The sequence below is a fragment of the Juglans regia genome, chromosome 2 (assembly GCF_001411555.2).
Source record: "Juglans regia cultivar Chandler chromosome 2, Walnut 2.0, whole genome shotgun sequence".
NCBI classification, from domain to species: Eukaryota; Viridiplantae; Streptophyta; class Magnoliopsida; order Fagales; family Juglandaceae; genus Juglans; species Juglans regia.
The window spans coordinates 29,026,942-29,052,438 of record NC_049902.1 but is presented as its reverse complement, the minus strand read 5'-3'; the positions used below and the strand labels follow the sequence as shown (position 1 = coordinate 29,052,438).

General features: G+C 37.6%; 1 protein-coding gene and 1 long non-coding RNA gene across 4 annotated transcripts; one reads left to right on the top strand and one right to left on the bottom strand.

Annotated features, from left to right (window-relative positions):
- Window positions 1-2,372: 2,372 nt before the first annotated feature.
- On the bottom strand, window positions 2,373-3,845 carry LOC109002089. Its single transcript, XR_001997962.2, has 3 exons — window positions 3,618-3,845; window positions 3,224-3,508; window positions 2,373-2,890 (listed from the first exon to the last, which is right to left on the bottom strand). It is a non-coding gene; the product is annotated as an uncharacterized LOC109002089 (long non-coding RNA).
- Window positions 3,846-15,123: 11,278 nt separating this feature from the next.
- Window positions 15,124-24,294, top strand: LOC109002086 (cellulose synthase-like protein G2). 3 transcript variants are annotated; one of them, XM_035687854.1, is made up of 7 exons: window positions 15,124-15,321; window positions 15,455-15,844; window positions 20,327-20,479; window positions 20,742-20,867; window positions 20,991-21,434; window positions 22,101-22,448; window positions 23,554-24,294. In XM_035687854.1, the coding sequence occupies exons 2-7, from the start codon at window positions 15,635-15,637 to the stop codon at window positions 24,106-24,108; spliced, it is 1,836 nt and encodes a 611-aa protein (XP_035543747.1). In that variant the 5' UTR covers window positions 15,124-15,321; window positions 15,455-15,634; the 3' UTR covers window positions 24,109-24,294. The 3 variants fall into 3 exon arrangements, with proteins under 3 accessions (XP_035543747.1, XP_018835233.1, XP_035543748.1); XM_018979688.2 differs by having other exon boundaries at window positions 15,124-15,844; XM_035687855.1 differs by lacking the exons at window positions 15,124-15,321; window positions 15,455-15,844 and having other exon boundaries at window positions 20,389-20,479; window positions 20,722-20,867.
- The last annotated feature ends 1,203 nt before the right edge of the window (window positions 24,295-25,497 follow it).

Genomic DNA, 25,497 nt, shown 5'->3' with positions numbered 1-25,497 from the left:
AAAAAGCGAACAATAGAACTATCACTTGAAGCGGTAGTTCCTCCGCTAGAAGCGGCGGTGGTGGTGGTGGTGGTGGGTGTACTGTCACATATTGTCTGGAGTGGATTTTTAGAGAGATCCATTATCCCTCTTACAAGATCACTGATTAGAGAAAGCGGTAATATAGAACAGTCGAAATCTAAGCCGAGTCGACCGCAACAAACCAACACAGGCGGTGGCGGCGTGTGTATGACATGCTCCACCTGAGGAGGTGAATGGACGAGTAGATCTGAAGGATCTGAGGCCTCTTAGACCGGTGGGGCTGCGCGTGGCCACCGAAGCTCCTCTGGTACGCAGTTGCGACTGAAAATACCGCACAGCTGTGGCCGCGGGTGCTTAAAACTCACCGGGCATAATCACATTCTTCTTCTGCGAGCATGAAGATCGACGATCAGAGAGGCTAAAATGGCGTCGAGTGTTGGTCGGAGGTTTTCGGAAGGCAGTAGATCGAGGAGGATCAGCGCTAAGGAGAAAAAACTAGATAAAAATAAAATGAGAAAAAACAGACAGCAAACTATAAACATAAAAAAGCCTCGACTTCAAGATCAAAAGAGAGGAAGAACCCTCGGCTTCACTTTCTCATCTGGCTCTTCTCCCTTTTGCGTGTGAATCTACTCTTACAAAAAAAATGTAATGGAGCACTGAGTGACCCACCCGTTGTAGTCTATCTCTTCTCCCAACTGCGCGCCAATATTCGAAAAAAAAAACAATTCCGCGACCCACCTCTGCCTGCACGCGACCCACCGATTGTAGATCGGTGATTGCCAAGAAGTCCTAAATCTCTATCAAGGTCAGTCCTCTGCTTACAAACTCATTGTAGCTTAAACTTCCATCATTTAGTAGAAATACATTTAGGATATTTTTCTATGCATTTAGCAGTACATACATTGTAGCTGTAGAAGTCGTGGTCGAGGTGTGTCCACCGATTGCTTGAGACCAAAGTTTCTCAACCCAGAATATACAATCTAGTAAATTTCTTATTGTACTAAGTAATGAATAGTTACATCAAATCTACAAGCTACACCTCATCAGTTGAGAATGTACTTCACATGACAAAAGAAAATAAGCTTTTTGCTATCAAGAAAGTAACATATTATCAAACATCAGTTTTGCAGTTCTCTGAGAAGCACCCAGATCAATTAAATCCTACAAATATCTCTATCCAGAGTTCTTTAAATTAATCTAGTTTTTTTTATGTGTTGTTAGCCGCCCCAAAACACTACCAAAGTGTTGGACTTTAGTTGAATCCAGTTTGGCTTTGAGACTCAAGAAAGTGTAATTGATCTTGTTTAACTTGGTCACTCTATCTAAAGTGTTAGATTTTGTTACATGTGGATGAGTTTTTAACTGTTATATTATGTTCACAGATGCAATTAGGGGTGGATGGATCCCAGCCGGATAGCTTGTCTGGACACAACCGTGGCCATAAGTCAATGTACTTGGGGAAAATCTGATTGATAACTGAAACTACTAGCTACAATATAAATTTGATGTGGAAGTTTGCAAAATATTTGGACTAATTTGCATGTATTGGCATATATTGGCAACATGTATGGCAGGTGAACTAATTTGTATTGAGTGAAGGAACAAAGAGTAGTGTTATTTTCATTAGTGTATTGAGCATTGTTTTTAATTTCGTACCGTACCGGCCGGTACGGCCGAAATTTTTCGTTTCGGCCGTCCGGCCGGTACAGGTACTAGATATATACCGTACCGGCCAAAATACCGGCCGTTTCGGCCGGTACCGGCCGTTTCGGCCTAAATTTCGGCCTGTACCGGCCTATATTTCGGCCGGTACCGGCCGATATTTCGGCCTGTGTTTTTTTTTTTTTTTTTCGTTTTTTCAAACTACAAGTTTATTTTTTGACCCCCAATTTGGATTAGACTATTTATAATTTATATGTATGTATGTATTTATATATAATTTATTCATATATAAACTATTATTTTAGAATATAATTGTTATATATATTTATATATATAATTTATTCATATATCGACTATCCCGAAACGGTACACGAAACGGTACCGGTACCGAAATATTTCGTTCCAGTGTCTTGACCGGTACGCCATCCGGTACGGTATTCAAAACATTGGTATTGAGTGGGTGACTCAATTATCTTGCACACGACATTACCTACTGAACTCGTGGATGAAATTACCAACTGAATGGTATATGAAATAATGCTACAGGTCGTATTTTGCTACTATGTGTCTCAAGATTGTGCTCATGGCCCGTTATTCACGCACTCTGCTTGTTTTATTCGGATTACTCTGCTTGTTCATGCACTCTGCTTGGTTCTTTTTATAAATAAATAATTAGGATGTACAACTCAAGTGTAACCTCAATACCTTCTTTCATCAACTGGATTAAATTACAATTTCCACATACACATTTAATAGTTCACAATACATCAGTAATATGTGAACTTCTACATACATAGAGTTTCCAGCTACATCCATAATTCTATTACAACATCAAATGACTAACAAAACTAGAGAGCCAAAACCTCATAGGGTTACAGCATACTAATGGCACTATGGTGACTACATACACACGGATCTGGTCTAGACATTCTTGGAGCTTTTTTCCTACTGCATCAACCATATATCAAGTTGCCTTGATCAGTGGGTATTCACTGTGATCGTATCAAGTACAACGAAATTAAAATATAAATCACCCAATAGATACGAAGAAGTATGCGTTCATGCCGGATGTCTGCTTGTTGCCTTTGAATATCAAGTTGGTCGTTGTGGACTCCTAACTCCCTCTTTACAATCTTTGTTCTGCTCAACACAATGACAAACATCTCTGTTCTGTTTGAGCACATGACCACCGATTACACATGATCTGAACACAATTAAAACACAACATTACAAATTTAAATAAATGCGCTTGACAATATGCACAGAAAACACAAATATGTAGCCCGAAGTTTTGTAACATCTAAAATCACTGAGACAAACCAATTGGTGAAAATCTATTAAAACATGTAAGTTTGGAAGTAAGGAGCTTTTCTCCTATTCAACCACATAATTCAATTTCCTATCCTGTTAGTACATATAGTACTTTTTATTTAAAAAAAAAATTCTATACATGCAAATTGCACAGGTCTGCTAGTAATGAGAATTCATGATGTACTAATATTAGTGTTTAGCACAAGTAATACTATTACAAAGTTACCTTCGAAAAAGAAAGCCATCACCTGTTCTTGAGGACATAAGCTTGCTGGTATAAATGTCTATGCAGACTATGAGCTAAAATTGAAGTTAATAAACCAACTCAATAGATAATTACAAGTATCATGAGCAAGATAGGGCCAACGTGTTGGGTTCATATCGTATATGAGCCAACCTTCACCAAACCCATTTATTTAAATGAACCAGACCCCTCAACCTTAATCTCCTGGTTTATCTTCTTGAGTTGGTGTTGAGTTCACAAATTGTAATACCTCTATCTAATTTTGTGCTACACAAAGTAGATAAACCTTAATTACAACAAAATCAAAAAATAAATAACAGATTGGTTCTGAAATCAAATAAAAAAATAAAACTAAAAATCAAAAATAGAGAGAGACCTACTGATGGTTACTGAACTTGCTTACAGAGTGAGGACGACGGAAAACACGCCAAAGCTGCGACTGAGGGGGGAATGGGGAACCGCCTTCAACAATGAAACTAGGACTGAGCAGGTAATGAGGAAAAAGGATAAGGTTGCAGGAATGGATGAAGGAGAAGGAGCAGTTGACGAGAATGGATGAAGGAGAAGGAGCAGACGATGAAAGGAGAAGGAATTGGTGTAAGGTAGAATGAAACGCACTGAGTTAGGATTAAAAATGCAAAACGTGCCGTTTGGAACTTTTCCCACAAAGCCCTTCAAATTTTGTCTCCCACCTCACGAGCACACACCGTTTCATTAACCATGTCAGCTTCGGTGCGCATCGGTGCTCAAACATTGCCTGAAAGAAGAGTTTTCCTTTTCAAAAGGGCATCTAGTAAAACAATCCACCTCAGCACTGGGTACGCGATTGGTGCGCCATTTTGCTTGTACCTAGAACAATTGATTTTGTCCTTTCTCCGCATCTTTTTTTTCTTTCTTCTCTCGAAAATTTTTCCTCTCTTTTTCTTTTCTTTTCTTTCTCATCTATGTCGTAGCCCACACCGAGCCACTCTCTTTCTCTGCATCTTTTCTTTCCTCCTTTATGAGAAAGCAAAACATCTCATGTATCCTTTTCCCCTTTTCCCCCCTTGGTGAACGCCTAAATATGATTTTGACTTGGTTGGTGTTTGTTCGTGCATGTATTCTTCAGAAACAATGGAGGAACGGGATCAATAGACACTAGAGAAGGTGGTGGAGTCGAAGAAGATGGAGTATAACCAGAACAATCCAACTGATATTGTAGGTTCATATTAACTCTAGGATTCTTTCTTCCGTACGATATTAGTGGTTGTTTTTTTTAATATATATATATATATATATATATATATATATATATATATATGCTATTATACGTGATTCTCATGGGTAGCTCAAAATTTGTTTTTTATTTTTTTCCTGTCGTTGTTTCTAGGAAAAAAAGGTTCATGAATTAAATTAGTTTTGATACATGTTTTAAAATATCATCTGTGTTGGTGGGTATGCAGTTGTGATGTAATACACGATTTTTGCTTATTTAGCAGTTATGGAGCATAATTGTTTTCATATTATGTTTTATTCACAACATAACTTTTAACATAAATGATGTATTGTATAACTCATTGTGAATCGTAAACATAACGTATGACGTGTATTCGTTTTGTGTTTCTTGGCTGTCAATATTATATTTTTACTTCATTGTGAATCTATACGAAGGGCAGTTCCATTTTTTCTTGGATTTCATTGTTTGTTTTTGTTTTTTCAATTTATTTGGTTTCTTAACTACATAGTTCTTAACTATGCTCTTTTATTCATTGGGGGCGGGAAATGGATAGTTTCAATTTGGGGAAAGAGATGGACAGATGGGCTTGTGTGTCAGGTTGAGGGTATGGGAGGAGTGTTTTGGTCTATGTTTGTCAGTCAGTCAGTTTTTATTAGTTTGTTTTTCTCATTCTTATCCGAAGGGGCAGTGAATGAGATTAATGTGATGGTTTTACATGTGTCAACTGATTAGTGTTTTTTTCTTTGCTTTTTCTCATTCTCATTATTATCCTCCAATGGTTGGCTGACCTTTTTTTTTTTTCATAGTTACATTTTTAACCCTCGGTTTATAGATATATAAATGGTAATGCCTCTTTTGAATTTTCATTTGTGTTCTTTTTTCTTCTCTGGTGTGTCATCTTTCTCACCTAAGCTCTTCTGTTCCAAAAATCAGGTTTCTACTCAGCTTTTGAGATTCACTCTTTTTTTTTTCCCATATTATGTGTTGGTCTTACGCGGTAGTTTTTTCCCCTGTTTCTTTACTCTTTTTTCGTTGTTCTGTTTGTTTTGTGATTTTTCCCTTTTGTGTGTTTCTCTCTCTTCCTTTTCTTGGTGCATGTTTCTTTTCTGAATTATTATACTTCACTAATCTATCATTATCTAAACATATTTGCTAAAATTTATTTTTTAACCATTAAATTTTTCAATAATCAATTTTTTTTTTTTTTTTTAACAAAATCATATAAGTTTTGTTAAAAAGATTTAAATTCACCCAACTAGGTATACGTGCTTTGCACGTTACTACCTTCCTAGTATATATATATATATATATATATATATATATATATATATATATATATATATATCTATATCTGTTCAGAAGTACTAGATCGAAGGTAGTTTTTTTCCTTTTCTTTATCTTTTTAGCTTTTTAAGTGGCGAGGAGAGAGATCATGCATGGCGGATCGAAAACGACCCATCAGCTAGCAGCAGTACTTCTCTTATAATTTTTTCATGTTCCACACATTTTCAAATATGTTTTGCAATATATAATAGCTTTGATGATGAGGATACCCTTAGGCGATTTTTTCTCTGCTAGGGTTTTTTTACGTGCGTTTTGCATGGCTGCTGTGGGGGGCACTGGTGGCTCTATGCCGGTGGCCAAGCATCAATCATTTGCAGATCTCCTATCTGCAACCCCTCATCCGATCCCGGATATACTTCTGCCATCAAGGGCTCCAAAAACAATAGATGGAGAAGTATATTTCTTGTTCTCAAATGAGGAAATCTTGAAGTTGACTAAACCTTTTAGGTTTTCTTTGGTCCTGAAGTTTCTTAGACAGAGACCATCCTTGGATGCAATCAGGTTATTATTAAAAATAGATGGGGTTTGTCTGGAGTTGCCGTGGTTTCATCTATGAGAAAGCCACATAACGTGTTTGTCCGATTAGTGTCGGAGGAGGATTTCAATAAGGCTTTCTCGAGGGAAGTTTGTGATACCGACGGAGTGGCGTATCATCCGTTTCACTGGTCCCCTGAGTTTTCTGAAGAGGAGTCGTCGGTTGTTCCGGTCTGGGTTTTGCTTCCAAGATTGGCTTCAAATTTCTACCATCCATCAATTAGAGTGATAATTCTACGCGGTGTACAACTAGAACTGACAGGGCGAGGGTGTGTTTAGAACTAGATGCTGCAAATTCACCTCTCTCATCATTCTGGATTGGGGCTCCATCTTGTCCTACGAGTCGTAGGTAGGAGGTGGTGTACGAAACATTACTTGCATTTTGCACGAAATGTAAAATATAAGGGCATATAGGGAAGATAAGGGAGGAGAAAGAGAAGCAACTTGTTCACTTTGAATATAGAGAAGTCACGAAACAACTGAACTCTTCAAATCCATCGGGTTCAAAGCCAGAGTCATGAAGCGGAGGATTTAGGCATGGAAAGTAAGGTTTCGGATGCTTTTGTGATGGTTAGTGAAGTTCAACCTATTGTTGACAGGAAAGATGTGGAAGTGGCTATTTTTCAGTTGGTGGAATCACATGGAATGGTTTCTGGGGATAAGGCAAAGGAGGTGGAGACACAAGGTTCTACGAAAGGGGTATCCTCTGTTCTAGAGGTGATGGTTCCATTGGTTGTTGAGGTGGCGGTCGTGCAAAGCTCTGGCCCTGTGGTAGTGGATCAGACTAAAGTGGAATTTAATGTGATGAATAATTCTGAAGAGGCTTTAATTGTCCTTACGAAGGTGGTGTCTCCTGTCTTGGTGGATTACTCTGTTTTTGAGGAGTTGAATATACAGGTTTTAGAAAGTAACATGCGATCGAGTCTTGTGGAAGTGGCTCAGGAGAATATATTTGCCATAGTGGTGAATCATTCTGAAGTCTTACAAGGTGGGATGTTGGTTGGGTAGGACACTAAGAGAGTGTTGAATGAGGAGGGCAGTGTTATGACTGATCAGTTGGCCAGCTTCTCCGATACAGAAATAGTGGTCGACAAAGGTTTGTCGAGTAACGATGTTTTTTCTGATTCTGATAAAAGGGTGAGGATATTGGCACGAAAGTTTGCAGCAGTAAACGGGTGATTACCCGTTCCTCTAAATTGAATTTATGATAAGTCCAATATTGTATTGGAATGTTAGAGGGGTTAGATCTTCTAAGAGCAGGTTGAAAAAGATTTTGAGATTGTATAAACCGAAAGTTGTTGCGATAGCGGAGCCCTTTTTATAGGATGAACTATTGGATGATATTAAAAGGGTGTTAGGATTTGATTATGGTTATCGAATGGTGCTTGGGGTGGTAAATAGTGGATTTTTTGGATGAATGATGTCAATGTTAGTATGGTTAGCTGCATAACTCAACAGATTTTTGTTCTCATGTCAGATGGTTTGATGAAATGTAAAGCTTCATTTGTTTATGCTAAATGCACCTATGATCAACAACGTGAGTTGTGGGCAGATCTTGCAAAGGAGAGTAACGGAACTAAGCCATGGTTAGTAACAGGGGATTTTAACATTATTGTTCTGATGAGGAACAACGAGGTGGTCGCCCACGTCCTTTGGTGGCTTTGGAGGAGTTTAATTCTTGGATACACTCTTGCGGATTATTGGAATTAAAATACTTGGGTAAGAGTTTCTCATGGTGTAATGGGCATGCCGGTCGTTCTCATAGTTGGGCTAGCTTGGATCGTTCTTTGGCCGATCAGAATTTTGTTCAGGCATTTTTGCATTCTTTCATGAGATATTTGCCTCGTACCTCGTCAGACCATGCACCTATGGTCATTTCTTTGGTGAAGAATGTTGCAATGAATGGGCCATCTCCTTTCGGTTTTCAACAGATGTGGGTGGATCATATGGATTTTACTAGATGCGTGCGAGAGGTTTGGGATCAATCTGAAGTCGGTAGTGGACTCCTGAAACTTGCAGCAAAATTAAAAAAAAAAATTTGAAAGTAGCTCTAAAAGAATGGAACAAAGCAGTTTTGGATTGACGAGTGGGCATATTAAAGAGTTGGAGGATCGAATTGAGCGGTTGGAGAGTTAGTTGCAGTTGAGGTATGATGAAGAGGTGGAGCTTGATCTGTTTGCTTAAAAAATGGAGTTGGATACCTGGAATAATCGAGAAGAAGTTCGGTTAGCTCAATGTGCTAAAGTCAGATGGTGGCGACATGGCGATAAAAATTCTCGTTACTTTCATGCTATTCTTAAAAAATGGAAGCAATCTAAGATCATGGAGATGAGTCTTCCCAATGGCTTAACGTTAAAGTCTCCTCAAGAAGTTCATGATGGGGCTGTGCAATATTTCATGGAGTTCTTAGGGCAATCTACTCGTGTAGTGCTTCTGGATTTGGGTGAGTTAGTGTCTAATGTGATCTCGGATGAAGCTAATTTGAGACTTTGTTCGTCACCCACATAAGAAGAGGTGAAACAAGCAGTATTCAGTATTCCCATAGAGAGTAGCCCGAGGGCCTAATGGTTTTGGGTCAGGTTTTTACTGTGCATGTTGGGATATTGTTAGGTCGGAGGTAGTGGAGGCAGTAACGGAATTTTTTCAGAGGGTTCCTCTTCCCAGATTCTATACTGCTTTTTTTGTAGTACTTATTCCAAAAATGGCTCAACTGACGGATTTTGACAAGTTTCGGCCTATTAGCTTATCTTCCGTGTTTTACAAAATTTGCACTAAGGTCTTGGTGGCGAGGCTTGCCCCTTTATTGTCCTCTTTGATCTCCTCTGAGCAATGTACATTTATTCCAGGTAGGAGTATCTTTGATAATATCAATCTTACGCAAGAGATGATGCAATCTCTCAATAAGAAGGCTATGGGTGGTAATGTTATTTTGAAACATGGTATGGCTAAGACTTATGATAGGGTGGAGTGGGAATTCCTTTTGCATGTTTTGGCAGCTTTTGGTTTCTCTCCTTCTGTTAATGAATTGATCAGGAATTGTATTGCTTCACCTTAGTATTTGATTATGATGAATGGTACGACTCTGGATTTTTTTCAAGGTAGTCGGGGTTTGCGACAGGGTGATTCGTTGTCGCCAGACCTTTTTATCATTATGGAAGAAGTGCTTTCTTGCTTACTAAAGAAAAATTTTTTGTGTGGAAATATTAAAAATTTTCTCACCCAAGAGGTGCACCTCTTGTTTCTAACCTTCTTTATACTGATGATGTAGTGATTTTTGCTAATGGAGGGAAGAAATTGATAAAGGTTATTAAGACTTATGAGTCTTGGTCTGCGTAGCGGGTGAGTAAGGAGAAAACAGCAATATATTTTGCTAAGAATGTTTCTACAGGGCAGAAGAGGGAGTTACTCAATATCACTGGTTTTCGTGAAGGTATTTTTCCATTTACTTATCTTGGTGCACCTATTGTTAATGGGAGGCTTACGAACTTACATGTAGAACCTATTACTAATCAGGTGAGGAATAAACTTGGGGGGGTGGAAATTAAAATGTCTCTCGGCTGGTGGCAAGTTGATTTTGTTGAAGCACGTGTTCGCTAGTATGCCGATACATATTATGTCTATCCTTCAATTGCCAAAAGGGATATTAAAAAAATTGAACAAGCTTCTTAGTTCATTTTTTTGAGGTGAAAAGAGGGAAATGATAAAAAGAAATGATTTGCTTGGAAGTCGATGTGTAAGCTGGCTGATGAGGGGGGGAATTGGGCTTCGAGACTTTGATGAGGTCCAGACTTCTCTTCATATAAAATTTGCATAGAAGGTTATGACTGGGGAGGATCTTTGGTCCTAGTTTTTCCGGGCTATATATATTGGGGAGAAACATGTTTCTTTATTAGACCCCAAAAAGGGTTCACGGTTTTGGAAGATGGTGGTGAAGTGCATACCGGCGGTCTTGGATAGTTTGAAATGGAGGGTCCGGGACGGGAATATTTCTTTTTGGTGGGATCACTGGTTGAATGAAAGTCCTCTTGCTAATTCTTATCTTGTGGTGGATGTGCCAAAGTTTATGCTAGCTGACTTAAAAATCTCTAATGGTTGGGATGTTGAAATCTTAGAGAGGCTAGTGGGACTACAAAAAATAGAGGAGATTTGTAGTTACTTGGGTGCTCATAAATTTGGTCAAGGTTTACTTGTTTGGCTTCATAATAAAGATGGTTGTTTCTCTACCAAAAGTGCTTGGCAATGTATTCGAGTTACCACTCCAGCTGCGCCTTGGGCTAAATGGGTGTGGCATGAAGCTTTACCAAAAACAATTTCATACTAATGTGGAAGACTTTTCATAACAGTCTAAGTGTGAATGATAGATTGAGGAGAGTTGGTATTCCTATTACTTCCAAGAGTAATTGTTGTGAGCAGGGAAGATATGAGGATTTAAATCATGTTCTTATTGTAGGTGACATTGTTGCTGGGATTTGGAAGAGGTTTTCAGTTATCTTGGGTGTGCCTTATGATCCAAATAAACATTGGTTTGAGTTGGTGTTACTTTGGTTTCGACGTGCGTCTACCAAGTCCCAGGTCATGGGTTGTATTTTGGGCCTCCTTCCTTCTATTATTATTTGGCAATTGTGGCAACGCAGGTGTTAGGCAACGATGGAAGATAAATGCATCTTGGCAGAAGTGATTTGGAGGTCTATTTGTGTGTGGATAGGGAAGGTGCAAACTAGCTTGCCTAAATTTACAAAGATTGCATTTGCCAACGAGGAGAGGTTGAGAGATTTGAACATTTTGTTTAGTCTGATTAAATTGACGTCGGTTAAATTGGTTTGTTGGGTGAAGCCTAGACATGGAAGATTTAAATTAAATATTGATGACTGCAGTCTCGGTAACCCAGGGAGCCTAGGCGCAAGAGGGTAATTCGGGATTTGAATGGTTATATGGTGCTTTCCTTTTCTTGTTATCTTGGGGTGGGTTCTAATAATCTTGCTGAGTTGAAGGCATTATTAATAGAGTTGAAATATTGCTGTTCTTTGGGGCTACAACATGTGGACATTGAGTCTGATATTTTGGTTTGTGTATCCTGGGTTCAGATGAAGAGTTGTGGAGTGTGGTATTTAAAAGACTTTTGGGCGGAGTCTATGAGCTTGTTTGAAGGTGGAGACTTTGTTATAAATCATATTTATCAAGAAGGAAATGCACCGGCTGCTTATTTAGCTAAAATGGGAGCTCAGGGTTCGACTTATGCTTGGCGCTTTTTATTGTGTGTTCCAAAACAATTGAAATGATTGATTCACACGGATAATTGTCCTTACCTTATCTGAGAGGTCATTGAATTGTTGCTCTTATTTTTCTTCTAGTTTTTAGTCTTATCTTAAAAAAAGTTTTGCAATTAACTTGAAGTACTTAGGACGTTGAATATAATTTAACTATTAATGGAATTAAGCTGATCATCTGAAAATAGCTTTATTAATTAAGGAAAAAAACACATTATTTGTGTCCAGAATTGCAACGTACAACCATTGGTGGGAGTCGTCGTGTAATGGAATCTGTCATGGTGTGTGTCAATTAAAGAAAAAAATACAGCATTTCACTACTATTATATTTCTTTGCAGAAGAATTCCAAATTCCCAATCCCAATACTTGAGAAGTTCCCCCCCCCCCCAATTCCCTCAGTTTGCAAATTAATCTGCAGTGAACTCAAGGATTTCTCCTCTCTCCCTCCCTCAGTTTGCAAACTCACATATTTCTCTGCTTTTTTGTCAAAAAGCTTTCTTCTTCCTACAGGAATGATGATTTATTCCTATTGATTTTTCTTTTGGTTTGGGATGATGATCTTCTCGTCATCTTTCTCTCTTTTCATTATCTCTCCCTCTCTATAATTTGATAAATCTCCCAAAATATTTATAAAAAAAAAAAAAAAAACAACAACAACAAGTATTTCATGTTCTGCAGCTCTAATTCCAAAATCCAATATTAATCAAGTCCAAAAACCACCAACCTTTACTTTCTCAAAAACTGATCGACTTCCTGAAAACCCAAAATCCAATCAGGCCTCTTAGATTAAAACGTATTTGCAGAAAATTGAAAAGCCTAGAGTGAGCCAACGTTTCCAGAAGAACAAAGTGAAAATCTCTCTTCAGAACATGAAGCGATTCTAGATTCGATATGCCTTAAGAGAGGCCTTATAGATTCTGGAACTTGGGTAATCAACTCCTCACATTGGTGCTCACTTGCTTGGTAACGTTTTTGAGTATTTTCAATGTCCCTGCGAAGTATGTCTTCTCTAAACACTGTCTGCTGCTCCTTTCTACTTAGTGTTTGCCTTAATTCTTTAGGTGCCTGAACAAGCATATATAGCTTCACGTTCCCGAGCCTCTCTCAATCAACTCTCTAGTTTAGTTCTTGCTTCATTGTTGGCACGTGTCTCTGCTAATGTTTTAGCCTCCTTTGTAGCGTTCAAAGCATTTTAATAAAACACGTAGACAACTTACATCAAGATTCAACATCGGTTGGACAATGCTGGTTGCAAGTACAGTTAATTCTATATATAATCGTAAAGTGTGTAAATGTCGCGTAATCGATTTAAAAAAAAAATAAAATTTATTATTAAAAAATTAATTTTTTTCATGTGAACTTCATATTTTATTTATTTTTTTAAAAATAATTATGTGACGACTACACAATTTATAATTATAAATATATTTTCTCGATAATAAAAGTTGGAGAGATTTTGTTGTTATAATCTAAAGTATATATTAATTCATCAGCTAATTACTAATTTTTTTTTTTATCTTAATGGAAACCTAACTAGCTACATCATCGGCAAAGAGTTGAATCACATCATGATCCGTACGTAATGGTTTCAATTATTTATGTAAACTAATTTTTGAAAGAAATATTTTTTGTAGCAGTTACTATTTTGCTACATCTGACACATACTTGATGTGAGTAGCAATCGTACCATTTTATAGAGTGAAATAGATTCAAGAGAGAACTGATAAATAAGAGAGTGATGGATGAGACAGAGAGGTGATTAAAGAGAGACAATGAGGAATGATAGAGAGCTTTGATGAGAAAGAGAGTTGAGGAGAGAGATGATAAAAGAGAGAGATGAGGGATGAGAGAGAGAGTCGAGAGGATAGAGAGATCTGATGAGGGTCTGGTGCAAAACGCACCCAAAAAAAACAAAAAAAAAAACGTAACGTGTGCTGGCACAGCTCTCTCTGAAAAAGGACAAAAAAAAAATTCAACTTTTTGCAGTACTCATGATGTAGCCCAAAATTATAAAAAATAATCTAAAATATTTAAAGAGGCTAGATATTAAAATTGTGTTTAGATATTGAAGTGAGTTAAATTAAGTTAAGTTGAGATGATAAAATATTATTAGAATATTATTTTTTAATATTATTATTATTTTAAAATTTAAAAAAAGTTAAATTGTTTATTATATTTTATATTAAAATTTAAAAAAATTATAATAATGAATTGAGATGAATTTAATAACTAAACTCACCTTAGAGTAGAATACATGGATCATATATAATATATATATATATATAAATAGAAAATCAAGATAGGATATATAGGCATTTCGATAGGATGTATATCGATGGTGGATCTGCATATAATTTGCAGATCTAGCAAGTGCATGCTTTGCTCGTGACGATCGAGGCTGCAGGTATAATATAATTAAGTGGGCAGTCGGGCTCGCTCCCGCTATCCTATCCCGTCCGTAATTTTTTAATATTTTTAAATATTTATAAAAAAAATTTATAATATTATTAAAAAATATATTAATAAAAAATATATAAAAAATAAAAAAAAGAAAGAAAGGAAAAGAAAAATTAAATGAGCGGGACATCAGCGGGATCCCGCTGTTGTCCACTTTCTAATCCGTTTGCAAACAAGGATGATAATTGCGATAGGACCCGTTTGCAGCGCCTTTCATCAAGAACAGTACGAAATGTCACATTCGTGATGTTTTTGGTTACTGATGAGACAATACGTAGGTCATAAGATAACGTTACGTACAGTCACAACACTTTTGGCTCATTCAAATCTTAATAGAAAATAATATAAGAATAAATATTCTATCTGAGTTGATTTTTATTATAAATAATTATTTTTATTATAAATAATTTGTTATAAATATTTATTTTTTTATAAATTTTTTACATAAAAAACATTCTAAGGCGAAGGGAAAAATTATGCGACCTAATTCAATTAAAACTTTCACTATCAATAATAATAGATTTACAGATTATCTTTTTTAAAACAATCAATAAAAATTACCAATACATCAAGAAAATATTTATATTTTTACTTCAATATATAATCATCTCCGTAGAAGTGGATATCAACCGAGGCAACGAAAAAAGATATCAACAAGTGAGCATTTGTTGTAAACAACCAAAGATAAATTTTTAAAATTCTGACAAAAGTGTGAGAAAAAGATAAATTTTATAATTTATCTTGAGAAGAACTTAGAATGGGTCTAATAATGATATTGTAAATTTTTTTAAAAATATTTCAGACTATAAAAAAAAATGAATGAAAAAAAATAAGCCAAATGATTTTATTGGGATCCATTGAGTTATACCCTTTTGAAAAAACTTATCAAGAAGTGTACATTTTTTTTTTTTCAAACATTTTTTTAAATCTCTTAATTTTTTTTTAAAAAAATCACAAATTCATTAAAAAAAATTTATTAACCATTGTAAAAAGAAAAAAACTACGATCGATAGCTTTTCTTGAGACCTGACTGTAGATGGAAATATCATTTCCGAATAAACTTCTTTTTCATAATTAAAAAGAATATTCTAAACAGGCCAATAAATTAAGCCCCGGTTTATCCTCACCCATCATCACTCCTCTATAACTGCTGTACACCACCAAAAGACATGGATCAGAGCCTGGGTACCTCTCTCGCGCGTGCTCCTCTCCTTCACAGGCTTAGACATGCACGTCGCACAGCCTTCAACCACATGTTTGCGTCAGTTTACTTCTGTGCCATCTTAGTTCTGCTCTATCGCCATGCACTCAAGCTCATCCACTCCACCACCTTAACATCTTTCCTCATCTCCCTCTCATTCTTTGTCTCTGATACTTTTCTTGCTTTCTTGTAGTTCACTCGTCAGTGTTTCCTCGTGACCATCGTTTATCGTGATGAATATCTTGAAAATCTCCAGAAGGCATTATTCCTAGAAAAATCTTCTTCATCCTTTCCGGCGCTGGACGTGTTTATATGTACTGCCGATCCGTACAAGGAGCCGCCGATAAGACTGGTGAGTACAACCTTATCGGTCATGGCTTATGACTATCCGAAGGAGAAAATTTCAGTTTATGTATCAGATGATGGAGGATCGCAGGTGACACTCTTTGCTTGCATGGAGGCTGCTAAATTTGCCTATCACTGGTTACCATTCTGCAAGAAGAACAATATAATAAAGAGGAGTCCAGAAGCTTATTTTGCAACAAATCACTCTTCATGGTCTTATGATATGGAGGAAATTCAGGTAATATCGAGTAATTAAATATGATATATTGTAAATAGATTGTGAGGTCTTGTTTAAGTAATGAGTTGAGCGCCTTGATTAATGATGATATTGATGATATACTCAGGTCTGCACAAGATATTGATGATCTGAAAGTAACACAATGATTAATTAGATTGCGTTTAAGTATGATATATTTTTAAATATTTTGTGAATAGTAATAAAAAAATAATAATAAAATAATAAAACAAACCATTCGTGAGTGCCACACACTGAATTTTTTGGCGCGTCTCCACTCCATTCCAGTAGATCGGCAGCTGTAAGAAAGGGTGGTGGGGTGCGTGTAGGCAGATAGCGGCTGGAAAATAGCAGATCTGACCATGCAAAACCGAATCGGTGGAAGTTAGAGGAAAAAAAATACTACTTTAAAAGTGTACAAGTAATGGAAAAATGAAAAAGAGAGGGAGACGAGGAGAGGGAGACGAGGGTAGAAGAAGGAGAGAAAAAACACAATCTCTCCGATAATGAGTCCCACTGAAGAGGGAAGAAGAGTCTCTCTCAAACTTTCGGAAGGCTGACATTGCCAAGTGCTTGCTCAGACAAAAAAATGTGAAAAGTTGCGAGAAGGCGAAACAAAACAGAAAAGTAAGAAGGTCAGAAAAAGGTGTTTGGCATAATATCTCCATCGTACCGTGTCCACTAGACAGTATAAGCCGAACTTGTGCTCGTGACGAAGTACTTGTCAGTACTTGTATGGAATATAAATCAATCAATTGTCAGTACTTGTTTGTAAGATAAGTAAAAAAAATATATATATATATTTACACATAATATTTTTATAATATTTTATATAATTATATTTTAAATAAGAAATATTTTTATAAAATATTTTATAAAAATAATATTATTTTATAAAAATATTCTATTTTGTAATATTATTATATAATATATTATACAACGTGTTGTGTATATCATTATTAAAAAAAAAATCTGCTTTTATTATATTTTATTGATTTTAAATTATATTTCATAGATCTTACATAAATATTAGCAATACAAATGAATTAAAAATACCTAGAAATGATATATATAATAAATAAACAAGTATTTTCTAAAAAATAAAATAAATTAAACAAGTAAAACTCTCCAAACTAAGGTTGTCTCCTAAACATTTGAGACCCAAATTGAGGTTCTCATTGATTAGGCCAAGTGCTTGCTTAGACAAAAACAATGAAAAAAGTTGCGAGAAGGCAAAAGAAAACATAAGAGTTCGAAGATCAAGAAAAGGAGTTTGCCCCCATGCAAGACGTGATAAATATGGCCGAAAGAGATAATTAAGTACCTATGACCAATAATTGTTGAGTTTGTCTTTGAACGATCCTTCCGTGAGACTTGCAAAACTCAAGGAGATGAGGGCTCGGGGTGGTGTGGGACACCTCCGATACCTAAGTTAGAATTATCTCTTAGGGTATGAATATAAGAGGAGAGTGTTCAGAGAGTTCTACTCGAACCCAAGAAATGATTATATAACCGGCCGTGGTGGTCTCGCCCATTGCTAGCAGATCGTGGAATGGTGTACAGGAAACTGTGCTGGTGGCAGGTTTCTACTCCTGTCATGTTAGTCGTCACCTTGCCACATTGTGCATGGGTCGCTAGTCTGTCCCCTACGACAAGTGAGGGTTGAGAGGTGCGCACATTACCTTTTCCAAGAGGTGAGTGGATGTCTGGCTCTGTCGTTGCATGCTGACTTCCTAGACCATTTAATGCAGCATGCTTGCTTGTCGGTGATGTGGGTTGTGGTCTGAGCGAGTGATGTGACCAGCAACGCATCTAAAGGACCTCCTCAAGCCCAGCCTAGTCCTCTTCCCTTTATTGTTTTTGTACTGGGCTTTCTACTGACCAGTTTGGGCCCTAAGGGGGGCCAAACCTCACACTGCCCAAGTAGGCAGCTAAGTCCCCTTCTCAATACCCCATGAATTTCCAGCACACACGTGCGGTGAGAATTCAAAAATTGCTCATCATGGTCGGCATGACTCTACCTACTACCATGGGCTACAGCCACATTGTCATGCGTGGGGTGACAGTTCGCCTCCCACGCGACTACCATGACTCTATCTCTTCATTTTTTGTGCTCGGGGCATGTGCGTGGTTTATTTATATCATTATTGCATGTGAGTTTCAGGATTTGCTCATGTCGTTTCGTTTCTAACGACTCCTATCACTTCGTGCGTTGGGCATCAAAATTGGTGTGAGTCTCTATTTAAATCTCGTTTCCCTCTCATTTTTCACTTCCCTCTGCTTTCTTCTCGAGAGCTTGTCATCTCTGTGTTCATCTTGTCTTCTACTTCGAATCCCTTCCTTCTTCGTTAATCGTCCTTGATTTCCACATTTTGCTTGTCTCAAAGGGCTCCCAAGAGTGTTCCTCGATCTGACCCCAAGAAGGATCATTCCTTACGCCCTGAGGGGACTTCTGGTGGTCCTGAAGGCAGGGTGAAATTCGTTGCTGGAGAGAAGCCACCGCGCTTCAATGGTCGGGTTTGGGAGTCAATAGCCTCTCCTGCTGACCTTTGTACACTACGGGAAGCGTTTGGCATTCCTGAATCGGTCGTCTTGGAGGTTCTGGGCCGTCGTGCCACGACCATCAACGATGCTGGCCTAGCAATGAAGGTGACCCTCTTTCTTCTAAAGTTCTGCCGCCCCATTCACGATGTCTTGGACCTTTTTGGCTTGGTGCTCGCTTAGCTCCACCAGAATGCATGGTGGCTCTTGGTAGTGAGGTGTGTGGTCTTCCACCTGGTCTTGAGCCTCGAGATCGAGGAGTATCCCAATCTGACCGTTAGGGAATTCCTTTCTGTGTACAGGGTGTTGCACCTTGATGGGTCATCTTTGCTGTTTCAACGCTCGTGGTTAGAAGCGGATCGCCGGCTTGGAGAAGCGCTTTTTTCACATAAAGGATTGAACCAAACGGTTCTTTTCTGTGTCGGGCTTGGGCTGGGAATATCCCCAAGGGGAGGCTATCCACCAGGAGTTCCTGGTTCGAGTTGATTGGGCAGCCGTGCCGGATGACAAGTCCATATCCATTTTTCTATCCAATCAGGGGGAGGCCAGGTCGAAGGCAGTCCTCGATATCAGACGCCATGCTGACCAACTCCAACATCTATCGCCACCTTTCCATCCCGGACCGTTCCTATGTCCTGAGTCCGCGCTTCTTGAGATAGCCTTCCGCTTCCCGAGATGTATTTCTTTAAGGCCTTTTTAAGCCTGCGTCGATGGGGGTTTCGACAATGGTGGTACCCTTCGAGGATGTCATCGAGGCGTCACAAAGTGCTCCCTTTGAGTTATTGGCTGATGTTTCTATTGCTGACACTTCCGCTGCGGCAAGCAAGAGTCTCGGCCTTAATGAAGGCAGCCCAGGACATCCCCTTGTCGTTGATCTCAGCGAAGATCGGGTCTCCATGACCTTCGCCCCCTTTTAACCGGACCTTTATGCCCGAGGTTGCCTTATTCTTCGCCTCCGATGAGCCCACATTCGAGGTGCCTCTTGACCAAGGGGAAGAGGTGCCCAACCTGGAGGGGGGAGAAAATGTCGTGCCTTAGCAAAAGATGGCGCGAGAGTCTCTTGGCTCACAGGACTCACCTGTGTGACCCGAGGACGAGTGGATTGAGCCCGGGACATCAAAGCCTCGCTTGGAGGAGACAACAATCCCTGAGGTCGGGGACCGAGAAGTTCTGGGGATGTCTTCCTGAATGCGTTTAAGGAGACAACGGAGCCCAGGCCTGCCTCGGGTAGAGGGGAAGTGACTGTAAGGAGTTTTGGCGGTGCCTACCCTTCACAAGTGTCGGACCCTTCCTGGCAGTTGCGTGGAGTCGGCCCATCTATGATTACCAGGGGGAGCCATACAGGAGAACGGGCCCAGGGTTTGACGCAACGAGGGCTAAGGCCATTGAATGTGAGGCCAAAAAGTTAAGGGGACTATTTTTGCAAGTATTCACAGGACTAAGTCTAGCTTTCCTATTGGTTTTCTTTTTACCTTTCTCCTTAACCTTGTGTATTTTCAGGGGGCTGACAATTTGGCCAACATGATTTTAGAGGACAGGGGGGAGCTTGAAAGGAGGTTTAGGCGCTCTGGTCCCTCATCATTTATAACTATATAAGAGTAGTGGTATTTGAAGACTTTTACACTACACACTATCTGCATAGCATAATTTGATTTGTAATATTTAAAATTTAAAATTTATCTTTTAAATTAAATTATGTCACTAGAATAGTATGTGGTGTAAAGACTCTAAAATACAATTATTCTTTAGGCATTACTCAATGCCTTAATTATTGAATACTGTTGATGGTCATGATGATCGTCCCTTAATTTCCTTATATTTCATTCTCTACTTTATCTTGAGAAACTCTGTGTCTGATTTCATTGGATTAATGTGACTATCTCATTGTCCATTCATTTATCAACTTATCAGTACTCCTCTTGTTCTCAATGCACGATATCACAGAAAATGTATGAAAGCATGAAAGAAAGGATAGAGGAAGTCCTTGAGAAAAGGAAAGTTGGCGAAGAGTATATCACTGAGGAGCTAGAGTGCAAGGCTTTTAGCAAATGGACAAAGCATGGATTTACCCGTCAAGATCACCCCACTGTCATTCAGGTATCTACATTTATATCAAGAGTAGTGCTACATGTACTTACAATTTTATTTACAATCTTACATCTAATTTCGTCAGTTTTCTTTTTAAATTCAAATTTTTAAATTTTAAATTCCATAATTTTCAAAATCTCAATAACTGATACGTCAACACGTATTGTTGTGTAAGTAAGAATTATACGTACAAATAGCATTTTCCTTATTGTTTTAAGTTGATTAGTTCCTAATTAGATATTAATTGGCAGCTTAACTCAACCATGGGCAGGTCTTATTAGAGAGTGGCAAAAACAAAGACGCGACCAACCATTTGATGCCAAACCTCATATATGTCTCTAGGGAAAAGATCAAGACTTCACCCCACAATTTCAAGGCAGGTGCCCTCAATGTCATGGTAAGCTCAATTTCCTGTATCTACGTCAAAAAGCTCCACAATGTTATTTCTAGTTAACAGTTTTTTATCATTAATTTTCATGTATTTATAAATTTGCTTTCTCTTTGTCATCATGTATTGAAGCTTCGAGTGTCAGCCACCATGACCAACGCACCCATAATCCTCAACTTGGATTGTGACATGTATTCTAATGACCCACGAACACCTCTTCGTGCATTGTGTTACCTATTAGACCCTAAACTCAAGTCCAATTTGGCGTATGTTCAATTCCCTCAAATCTTTCATGGGATCAACAAGAACGATACCTATAGTTGTGAATCTAAACGAGAATTTTGTTGTAATCTCTTGGGATTGGACGGAATGTTGGGCCCTAATTATGTTGGAACCGGATGTTTCTTCAACCGGCGAGCTTTCTTTGGCGGCCCATCAACTATTGTGCCACCGGAGATCCCCGAACTTGGCCCCGACAGTGTTGTTGACAAGTCCATCCAGTCCCAATCAGTTTTGGACTTGGCACACATGGTTGCAGGGTGTAACTATGAGTATAAGACCAAATGGGGTTATGAGGTAAGCTTTTTCTTATTATTTAGCACCGTAGTGTTAATTAGTAGGTTTCAATTATATAAAAAAACTAGAGATCTGAGCTCATTTTATTTGGAGTAGTTCAAACCTTTAAATTTGCTAGGAAGCAAGACCTGCTATTTATCAATTTTACCTCTTTTTTTTTTTTGTAACTTTTTAATAGCTTTTTTTTTAATTACACGCGTCAAATAGTAATGGAGGGTGATAGAGGTTGATCTGATCAAATTCAGAAGCATAAGAAGCAAAGGTTTAAAAAAGGTAAATAAACTAGTACAAATGGTAAACCGTAAACTATTTCAGTACTTGATCATAAACCTCTTTCAAAAAACGTTTACCATTTATAGCACATGGTTCAATCATCAATTAAACAATGATCTTGGAAAGCTCTTAGTTTTTCCTTATTTAATTGGAAATGAATTGATCATTTAATTAAATTATGTTTAAATTTTGGTATGAGATAGAGGTAAAATGTAGATTGTACAACATTTAATGCAACACGCATAGGGTTTTCTAATAGTATGAAGTCCAGATATGCATTTAATACTATACATATTTCTCTTTGTATTGAACCATTCACAAACAATCAAGAATCTCAATCCAATGTAATTCAAAGCAGAATAAATGGATTGGATGTACAAATTGGATATATAGGTGGGCTTCAGATATGGATCACTGATAGAGGACTTCTTCACGGGTTATCGACTACAATGCGAGGGATGGAGGTCCATATTTTGCAGCCCTAAGAGGGCAGCCTTTTTAGGTGATGCACCAATCAGCCTCGTCGATGTCCTAAAACAACTCCAGCGATGGTCCATTGGCGGTCTCCAGGTTGCCTTCTCCAGTTTTAGTCCCTTAAGCTTCGGTACTAGATACTTGGGCCCTCTTATGGGCCTTGCCTACGCTCATTATTGTTTCTGGCCCACTTGGTTTATTCCTCTCACCCTCTATGCATTCCTCCCCCAACTATGCCTTCTCCATGGACTTTCTATATTTCCAAAGGTATGCTTTTTACAGGTTGCAGTTTTTTATTTTTAAATTTTATTATAGCATTCTCATTGGTTTAAGCAAGATTTTAGACAAGTTTAACTGATATGTCGATTTTTACCTTTTGGCTAATCACTCAAAACTTGAACTACATATTGAATTAGCCATATCACTTTTTATAATAATGAAATATTATTATTTTTTAATTATTTTATCTACTTATTTAATGCATTATTTATTTTTAAATACTTTTTATTTTTATTTTCATAATTTCCAACAATCTATGTATTAAAATACATAAAGTATATCTATCAACCTAAATTAACTTCATTTTCAAATACAAAATATTAAAATATATACAAAATATATTTACAAAAGAGTAAGAAATAATATAAAATTCATTTGGCTAAGTTACTTAGCTCAACATATTTACATAGGAATGTCTAATCCAATGTAGGAGTTTTAAGGGCATATTAGCTAAATTTTAGCTAAAGTTGGAGTATGCCTAAGTCAAAGAGGATGCTCTTAGCTACTAATATAAGTCTCTTTTTTATGAATAGGAAAATATTACTAGCACATTTCCATATATATAGCTTTTGAACTTTAATAAATGGATAATGCTATACACAGTCTCGGAGTGTGCAGTCCCCCCCACATACTCTTTTTGAGAAAAAAAAAGTGGGAGCCACCATTAAAAAAATAACTTTTTCATGTGAGTCTCAGATTTATCCACTTTTTTCAAAGGGAGTACTCAGAGATTGAACACCATGATTGCAAATATAATTCCTCTTAAGAAATTTTCATGGTCAAGCTTTTAAGGTTTTTTTATTTTTAAAATCAATTTTCTTTTAATATAAATTTGATATTAGATTTTGAATTTGAATAAAACCCAAATATTATCTTTTGAAAAATATGATTATTACTGATTTTTTTGGTTGTCAAAGGGGAGGGGGCTGTTTTAATTATTTTATTTTTTGGTGATTATCCTAAAAACCTAGTTGACAAAAAATTTTAATTAATTCATTCACCCAATCGTTTCAATGATGTAAACCAAGCCTCTCCATTTCAATTTCGACCTTTTATCCATTTGGATTTTACTTATTGGTGAAATATGGTGCAGCTGTCAGAGCCAAGTTTTATCTTGTATGTGTTTCTTGTCCTTGGAGCCTATGGACAAGATCTCCTTGAATTTTTGATAGGGGAAGGAACACTTCAAAAGTGGTGGAACGATCAGAGAATGTGGATGATAAAGGGGCTCTCAGCCTTTGGGTATGGATGCCTCGAGTTCTTCCTCAAATGTTTAGGCATTTCCACATATGGTTTCGGTTTGACCAGCAAAGTGATCGATGATGAACAAAGCAAAAGATATGGACAAGGTATGTTCGAGTTTGGAGCCTCATCAAACATGTTTGTGCCACTAATAACGGCAGCCATTATCAACTTGGTATCATTTCTTATGGGGTTTTTACAAGTTCTAAGAGGCAGCAAAATGGAGGGTCTGTTTCTGCAGATGTTCTTAGCAGGTTTTGTAGTGCTGAATGCCTTGCCAATTTACGAAGCCATGGTCTTGAGGAATGATAAAGGAAGAATACCATTCAAAACTACTGCAACTTCGACATGTCTAGCTTTGGCTCTTTATGGGCTAGTTTCTCTTCCTCTTGGGAATCGAAATTAGTAGATTTTCTTTTTACTGTCTAAACTATTATTGCTCTTATATGAGTGGAACACTATATAGTTTATCTGTAAACTTTGGAAAACTATATAGGCCAGCCTTTGTGCTATGTGTTTGTGAGAGATCAAAATAAGCATAGCAGAAGTTGAATGTCTTGTGAAAAGGAACTGGGATTTAGAGCTTTTTTCATTGCATCTTTTTACTATTTTGCATTTTTGTTGTTGCATGGAGTCTAGACCCTATCGTTTCCTTCTTTTTTTTCCCTAAGCAACCTCTATATATAATGATTAACAGATAGAGGAATATATGAGTAAAAGGTGGAGGATCCCGACAAAAACTGATTAAAACTAGCTAGTACACAACAAAAGAAAATAAAAGACAAAAATTGGAAACAAATAAATATTTCCTAATCCCCCCCCCAATGGCCGGGAGCTGCACAAAGTGGCAATTTTAGTTAACAAATAGATTGTGAACTCAAGGTCAGAGACCATGGCGATTGGCGTGATTGCACTATCGTTGTTCTGGAGCAATCGTTGGGGAGATCCGCTTCCTCATCCTCACGATACTTGGGTGAAGGAAGACAACTCTTATATTAAAATGCTAGATCAAAAAATCAAATTGCATTGCATTACACGTCGTGCAAAACACTACACTCTCCCAAAGGATATGTGGGGTTCTCACGTTGGGGGATGAAGTAAAAAAGATGGAGCTCGTGGGGTGTAGCAAGAAGAGACTGCCAAGGGATAATGAGAGTGGTTGTGATAATTACTATTCATTTTGCATATTAGGGTATGTCAGCTTCTAAATGTAGAGAAAGAGGAATGATAGTTACAGTCGTGAATGTGTAAGTACCGTATAATCACTTTAAAAAAAATAAATAAATAAGCGATTCATATGAAAAAAAAAATTAATTTTTTAATAATAGATTATATTATTTTTTAAAATAACTGTACGATATTTATGCGTAATATTATTTAAAAAAAAAAAATGAGTAAGATAGAGTTAAAAATAGACTAATAACAGTTTGGGAGAATTCCGTGAAACTGCGAAATCTACGCCAACATGCGAGACTCACGTGCTGATGACGTCAAAACCATATTGGACAGATCTAAAGGATCTAAGGGTGGGGAATCAATTGGGCTAGTGCGAGTAGCGGATATGGCTTTAGGGACTAGAGGTGCGTGGACCCCACATGCCACTTTAGGCGGTGCGTGAGGAATACGTGCCCATCATTTTGGCACACCACCAACTCTACCCAAAGGATCAGCGGCCTAATAACTTCTCGTACGATGACTTGCTTCATAGGGTTGGTCGGAAAGCTATAGATCGGTTTTTTTTTTTAAAAAAAAAAAAAAAAACTTGGGGCCAAAGGGACTTATAGCTGGGAGAGAA